Source organism: Neopsephotus bourkii, unplaced genomic scaffold (assembly GCF_033783945.1).
Source record: "Neopsephotus bourkii isolate Nb327-2 ecotype Australia unplaced genomic scaffold, CSIRO-AGI_Nbou_v1 NB_1444, whole genome shotgun sequence".
In the NCBI taxonomy this organism is placed as follows: domain Eukaryota; kingdom Metazoa; phylum Chordata; class Aves; order Psittaciformes; family Psittacidae; genus Neopsephotus; species Neopsephotus bourkii.
Window position 1 is genome coordinate 1 of NW_026901921.1, and position 6,950 is coordinate 6,950.

The window sequence follows — 6,950 nt, forward strand, 5'->3', positions numbered from 1 at the left end:
AATTCTGGATGTTCATGTCCTCCTGTTGAGGACGTGCCCTTCTGGCCCTGGCGGCAGCTTTCAAGTATTACAGACCAAAGGCTTGGTGTTGATGATGTATTTCTGGGCACTTGGCAGAACATGCAACAGAAGCATAGGAGCAGTGGGGGTGTCATCATTGATGTCATCCTGTGGCACTCGTGCCTGTGGTTTGTGGGTTTCTTGCAGTGCTTCCTGATGGCAAAAATAGAGCTCATCCCTTTGTATCTGTGAGAAAATTAAGAGGGTGGATCTGGCACACTGGAGGCTGGTGAGCCTGACCTGTGCCCAGTGTTAGGCTCCATTTACGTTTCTCAGATTTACAGGTCAATGTCTTTTGTTATTTCAACTTTGTCCTGAGGTGATAATGACAAACAATGAAGAAATAAGAAACCGGGGCTTATGAGCAAAAATTATAATTACCAGACAAATGGTAAGAGTGCTACTTCTTGCTCTGTCATGGTTTGGATGTTACTTGTGTCACTCCTGGAAACATGAAAGCCTCAACAATCCAGGTGCTGCTAGATCTGGTTCAAAAGCCTTTTAGGGTTAGCTGATGCTTTGTACCTTCCAGACTGGAGGTTTGGTCTGATGCCTTTCCACAATGTAGTGGTTTCTGAATGAACTGCCAGACAAAAGGGGATGTGTAGGAGACAGCAATTTCCAGGTGATAATGGCTGCATATTGCTCCTACAGCCCTTTCTTGCCATGTGGTCTGCCTAAATGCTGCTTCATTTTGACCTCATGGCGCTGCTCCCAGCATAGCTCAGGCCACACCAAAAGCTGGGGTAGCCAAAATCAGAGCAAGAGTTGAGTGAAGAGTCACATGCACCCCAGGATGCGGTTTGCCCCCCTGTCTGCCAGGGCACACTGCTGACTCCTATTGAACCTGCTGCCAGCCAGCACCCCCAGGTGCCTTTCTGCAGGGCTGCTCTCCAGGAACTCCTCTCCCAGGCTGTGCTTGTGTCCAGAATCGCTCCATCCCAGGCGCAGAATCCAGCATTTGTGCTGCTTACATTTCATGCCTTCGATGGCTGCCCAGTGCTCCAAGCTATCTAGATCCTTCTGCAAGACCTCTTATCCCTCCAGAGAATCAACAGCAACTCCCAGTCCCTTCAGCAAACTTGTGACCAGTGCATTCAACTGCTGCCTGTAGATGTGTGATAAAAGTATTGTCCAGAAATGGCCCTAGAATGGAGCCCGGAGGAATATTGCAGGTGACCATTCACAAAGCACATCTAGCCCCATTCACTGTGACATTTTCAGCGCTGCTCTTCAGCAGTTCTTTATGCAATGTATGGTGTACCTGCTCATGTCACATTTGACCAACTTGTCCGGGAGGATGTTGTGAAGGACAAGAGTTCAGCCAGGGCAGATGCAAAGTCTTGTTTCTGGGGAGAAGTGACTTGTGTAGCAGGAATATCTGGTGGACAAATGGGTTAGAAACCATCTTATCAGAGAAGGACCTTGTGGTCCTAGTGGAGAAAAAACGGACCATGAGGGGGCAACCTACCATTGTAACAAATGGGCCCATCAGTCTCCAGGGTTGCACTGAACAGTGTTGCACTGACCAGTGTTGCACTGGGGAAGGGGAGGGGACCATCCCTTTCTCCTCAGAAATGCTGAGGAGAATCCCATGTGGGATTCATTTCTTGGCTCCCCAATAAGGAAGGACTTGGACTTTATGGAGCAAGAGCAGTGCAGGGTAACCAAGAGACTGGAGGGATTGGATCATCTTTTGTAGAGAAGAGGGTGAGAAGTGAGCCACCCAAGATAGAAGGATCAATGTGAATAAACCCCTGATGGCAGGGAAAGAAGTGGTCGGAATCCACCACTTGTCACTAGTGTGCACATGCAGAAGAGGCCCTGGGTACAAGGGGAAAGAGATGGGATTGCATGGGCAAAACAGGCAAGCCTTTTTGCCTGTTTAGAAAGACAAAGAGTAGAAGAGGTGGTGGAGTCTCTGTGCTGGGAGCTACTGAAACACCACCTGGCCATGGAGCCACGAATGCAGCTCCAGTTGCCCTGTTCATGAAAAGGGATGAAAGCACCTTCTCTGGAGAGGTTTGTGCTGTTGAAAATGATTCTGAGGAGACTCAGGCTGGGATGCTGGAGAATTTATTGAGACAAAAGAATGAAAATGTAAAAGCACCAAAAGCACCAAGTGGAAGTGAGACAGTCTGAGGTGCAAGGAGTGCGACCATGAGCAGAAGTCTTCTGCTTGCAGTTCTTCCTGCCCTGCAGTGCAAGCAGCATACCAGATGTACCCGAATGGTCTTTGACTTGTAAGAAGGGGTTTACAGGAGAGAGTCCTGGACACAGGCAAAGAGATGATGGGAAGAAGGAAGCAGTACAGCAGGAGGAGGTGCAGGGGCAATATCTTCAGGCATCCTGGGCACGCCCCTTGCCCTGTTTCTTCTCTTGGTGCCTCGAGAGAGGGAGCTGTGGAGGGCAGGTCCACGTGTCAGGAACTGCCCAGAACTGCATCCTCAGACCTTGCCATGGCTACGAGGGTGTAGGTGGTTGGTTTCAGGCGTGCTGTCAATGGCCCTTAGCAGATGTCGCATCCCCTTCCTCTGCCGTAGCAGCCCAGGCCTCCGAAGCCGTAGCCAAGGCCGTAGCCGAAGCCCCCAGAGGAGACGGGCACTCCCTGGGCGCTGAGGACGTTGCCCACGGCAGCGGATGAGGAGGATCCGACGGCGGTGCTCTGGGGGAAGGAGCTGAGGATGGGTCCTGGCAGGGTGACCAGCACGGTGGAAGGCTGGATGACGACGCGGGAGTCCTCGCACTGCCTGACACAGGGCTCGTTGCAGCTGTTGGCCAGCGGGGTGGGTCCGCAGGGGCGGCAGAGGTCGTAGCAGGCCATGTGTGTGGGGTGGAGGGGCCCTGTCAGGGGAGAGGAGAGGAGAGGAGAGAATGGAAGAGAGGGTGTGGGGAGAGCGGAGGGCGTGGGGGTGCGAGGGGCGGTGGTGCAGGAGGGCGAGGCAGTGGGGAGGCTGGTGTGGGGCTGTGGGGCTGTGGTGCTGGGGAGGCGTGAGGGGTGCTGAGGCTGGGGCAGAGCGTGCTGGAAGAGCCGGGGCAGGGGGGCAGGAGCAGAGGGCAAGGGGCTTGAGGCTCACCTTGTTGAGCGCGCAGGAGAAGGCGTCAGCAGAGGCGAGTGAGGGACAGAGGCGCTGGGCCGGCTTTTATGCTGGTGCTGGAGTGCCCGAGGGCTCTGAGACAGTCTTTGTGCATGACAGCATGTTTGTGCAAGCAGCTGGGGCATGGCAGATCCTTGCAAGCAATTAGCTGTGGTTGTGTTTTCCTTGCTGCAGATCTTCAATTTCATGTCCTCCCTTTGAGGATGTGTCCTTCTGGTCCTGGCGGCAGCTTTCTAGTGGGAGTATGAGAGGTCAAAAGCTTGGTGTTGATGGCATGTGAGATTGTGCAAAACATGGAAACCAAGCTTTGGAGAGGTATAGGTGTTGTCAGTGATGTCATCTCGAGGCACTTTTGTGGTGTGGTTTGGGGATGTGTTGTGATGTGAGGCCCCAATGTCGTAGCAGCCCTGTCAGGCTGGTGTGGGCTTTGGAGCTGTGCTGGCCCTGGGGGGCTGCCTCTTCCATCACATTCAGTCCCTCTCCACCTTGCTGCCGGGTCTCTATGCCTGTCTGTAGTCCTGTCCTTTCCTTTTGTGTGAGCTCTGTGGGTGTCTCAGCGCCCTTTTTGCTCTAAGGTTGTCCCTTGGAGTAATGTGTTTCTCTGGAAAGGTTTTTGTAGGCACAGGTTTGCCAATGTGGCTTTATGAGATGAGGCCTGAAACTTCCCCCATGTCTGGTAGAGCCTGTTGGGATTATCTGTGTTGCATAAATTCATGGAAAACCACTTCCAGTGAAGGGACCCCAGGATGGAGCAGGGAAAGAGTGTGAGAAGGAAAGAGGAGAAGCAACAATGTGTGTTCAGCTGATCACAATCCCCAGTTCCTCATCCCTTTGTGCTGTTTTGAGCAAGGGAATACGTACTTCAGGAGGGAAGCTGAACGTAAGGAAGGGAGAGGGGAAAGGTGTTTTCAGATTTGTTTTTATTTCTCAGAATTCTACTCTGACTTTTGATTTTGATAATTTAAATCAAGTTCCCTGAGTCAGGTGTGTTTTGTTGGCATTGAAAACTTGTGTGTGATCTCCATGTCCTTATTTCTACTCAGGAGCCTTGTGTCGTATTCTCCTTATCTCATCCTCTTAAGGAAAAGGAGTGATAGAGCAGCTCAGAGAGCACTTGGTGCCCTGCCAAGGTCAACACCACAGAGAGCCCCATCTTCAAAGCAGGGCTGGGTCACAGGCTTGGTCCTGCACTCGTCCCAGTGTCCCCTGCAGGGCCTGTCCGGACCAAGGTGAGGATCATTGTGGCCTCACATTGGGGGCTTTCTGTGTGACCTCAGAGCAGAGGGATGGTGAGTTGGGGCCCCCTGCAGAGTTGGTCCCGAGATTCTGCAGCAGGGAGGGTGTTGGTCAGGAGATCCCCTGCGTGGGTCACTGTTGGGCTGTGCAGTGAAGAGGGGCTGGTGGCTGCAGAACCTTCAAGTCATCATTTGTGAACCCTATAGCAAGGTGAGACCACGGGCTGGGAACTCTGGTGTGTTTGGAATGGGGACCCAGCAGCCAGGTGGTCAGTGCAGCACCAAGCCCACACCTGGATCAGAGAAGGACTGCACAGCAAAGAGGGTGGTGACCCTGGCACCCTGCATGGGATACACAAGGTCCTCGCAGCAAGGGAGGGAATGGACACTCTTCTGCTCCCTGGCTAAGCATCACCTGGAGTTCTGTGTCCAGTTTTGAGCTCCCCAGTGTAAGAGATACATGGAGGTGGAAGAAGAAGCCTTCCTGGAAAGCAGTGGCATGCCCCGCAAGGTCAAGGTGATGGGCTGTGGTTTTAGATGTGTTTTTTGGAGGGTAAATTGTGCTTGACCAACCTCTGTGTCTTGTCTGTTGAAGCCACTGGGTGCTGGAGAAAGGCCAAGCAGTGTCTGTTGTTGAGCTGTACTTGAAGGAAGCTTCTGTCGCTGTCTCCCATTACATGTTCCTGGAGAAGTGGAGAAAGTTGGGGTTGTCCAGTGAGGTGGACTGCAGAATGACTGAAGGGGTGGACCCAGAGTCTCGTGATCAGGGAACGGCCACATGGGAAAACAGATGGAATTCCATGGGCAAAGAAGGGATTGAAAGAAGGAAGCTGAAATGGCATTGGCCTTTTTCCGTGTGAGTATGGTCAATAGGTGGAAGAGGTTGTGGAGTCTCCTGGGTGGGATCTACTGAAAACCCAACTGGGCATGGTTAGGACAAGCTGCTATAAGTGGCCCTGCTGTGTCAGAGGGGGTGAAGCAGCTGCTATCCAAAGGTTTCTGCCAAACCGAATGGTTGTGTGATTCTGTTTGCTGGGAGGGCTGGAGAGCCTTGCTGGGGAGGAGAGTTAGTCCAGTGTGTGGTGGCACAGGGGCACTTCATCAGAGGCATGCAAGGGGGAGCGTTACCAAATCAACTGTTTAAGCCAGTGTCACAAATTTGGCACACCTCCACACGTCGGACTGTGTTGTTGCTGGTTGTGGTGGCATATCTGCTGCCCAAGACCCCGAGGTCCTTTTCCACCCCCCAGTGGCCTGCCTTTGTGCTGTGTGAAGTTGGAATACCCTTGGTAGAAGAAAGGGAAGGGACGTGTCACAGACTTGGATGCAGAAGAACTTTATTGAGTCAAAGGAATGAAAATGTAAAAGCATAAGGTGATACAGAGCTGGTCTAAGGCATAGGTAAGATAACCATTCACTGAGGTTTTCTGTTTGAAGGACATGTTGTCAGAGCACTGAGGTCTTCCTGTCCTGACTTGGGAGAAGGTCCCTTGAATCTTTCTTAGCTCGTGAGATGCTGATTGTGACAGAGAGTACCTGATGTAGCAGATGCAGTGAAGTGGAGAAGGAAGTGGGAGAAGAAAATGAGATCCATGGGCAAGGGTAACAAACAGCTTCAGCTTGCCCTTGGCCTGCTTGCTTTCTTAGTGACTTGAGAGGAGGAGCTGTGGAGAGCAGATCTATGGATCAGGAATAGCCCAGACATGCATCCTCAATCATTGCCATGGCTTCAATAGTGCGGGAGGCTGGTTTCAGGCATGCTGTCAATGGCCCTTAGCAGATGTTGCATCCCCTTCCTCTGCCGTAGCAGCCCAGGCCTCCGAAGCCGTAGCCAAGGCCGTAGCCGAAGCCCCCAGAGGAGACGGGCACTCCCTGGGCGCTGAGGACGTTGCCCACGGCAGCGGATGAGGAGGATCCGACGGCGGTGCTCTGGGGGAAGGAGCTGAGGATGGGTCCTGGCAGGGTGACCAGCACGGTGGAAGGCTGGATGACGACGCGGGAGTCCTCGCACTGCCTGACACAGGGCTCGTTGCAGCTGTTGGCCAGCGGGGTGGGTCCGCAGGGGCGGCAGAGGTCGTAGCAGGCCATGTATGTGGGGTGGAGGGGCCCTGTCAGGGGAGAGGAGAGGAGAGAATGGAAGAGAGGGTGTGGGGAGAGCGGAGGGCGTGGGGGTGCAAGGGGCGGTGGTGCAGGAGGGCGAGGCAGTGGGGAGGCTGGTGTGGGGCTGTGGGGCTGTGGTGCTGGGGAGGCGTGAGGGGTGCTGAGGCTGGGGCAGAGCGTGCTGGAAGAGCCGGGGCAGGGGGGCAGGAGCAGAGGGCAAGGGGCTTGAGGCTCACCTTGTTGAGCGCGCAGGAGAAGGCGTCAGCAGAGGCGAGTGAGGGACAGAGGCGCTGGGCCGGCTTTTATGCTGGTGCGGGAGTGCCCGAGGGCTCTGAGACAGTCTTTGTGCATGACAGCATGTTTGTGCAAGCAGCTGGGGCATGGCAGATCCTTGCAAGCAATTAGCTGTGGTTGTGTTTTCCTTCCAAGAATTCTGGATGTTCATGTCCTCCTGTTG

At 53.7% G+C, this 6,950-nt stretch overlaps 2 protein-coding genes across 2 annotated transcripts; both read right to left on the reverse strand.

Annotated features, from left to right (window-relative positions):
* Positions 1-2,569: 2,569 nt before the first annotated feature.
* LOC133220511 (feather keratin 1-like) lies at positions 2,570-2,917 on the reverse strand. The gene has a single exon (XM_061368695.1). The coding sequence runs from the start codon at positions 2,882-2,884 to the stop codon at positions 2,570-2,572; it is 315 nt and encodes a 104-aa protein (XP_061224679.1). The 5' UTR covers positions 2,885-2,917.
* A 3,249-nt stretch (positions 2,918-6,166) lies between these two features.
* On the reverse strand, positions 6,167-6,875 carry LOC133220510 (feather keratin 1-like). The gene is made up of 2 exons (XM_061368694.1): positions 6,740-6,875; positions 6,167-6,501 (listed from the first exon to the last, which is right to left on the reverse strand). The coding sequence occupies exons 1-2, from the start codon at positions 6,873-6,875 to the stop codon at positions 6,167-6,169; spliced, it is 471 nt and encodes a 156-aa protein (XP_061224678.1).
* Positions 6,876-6,950: the final 75 nt, after the last annotated feature.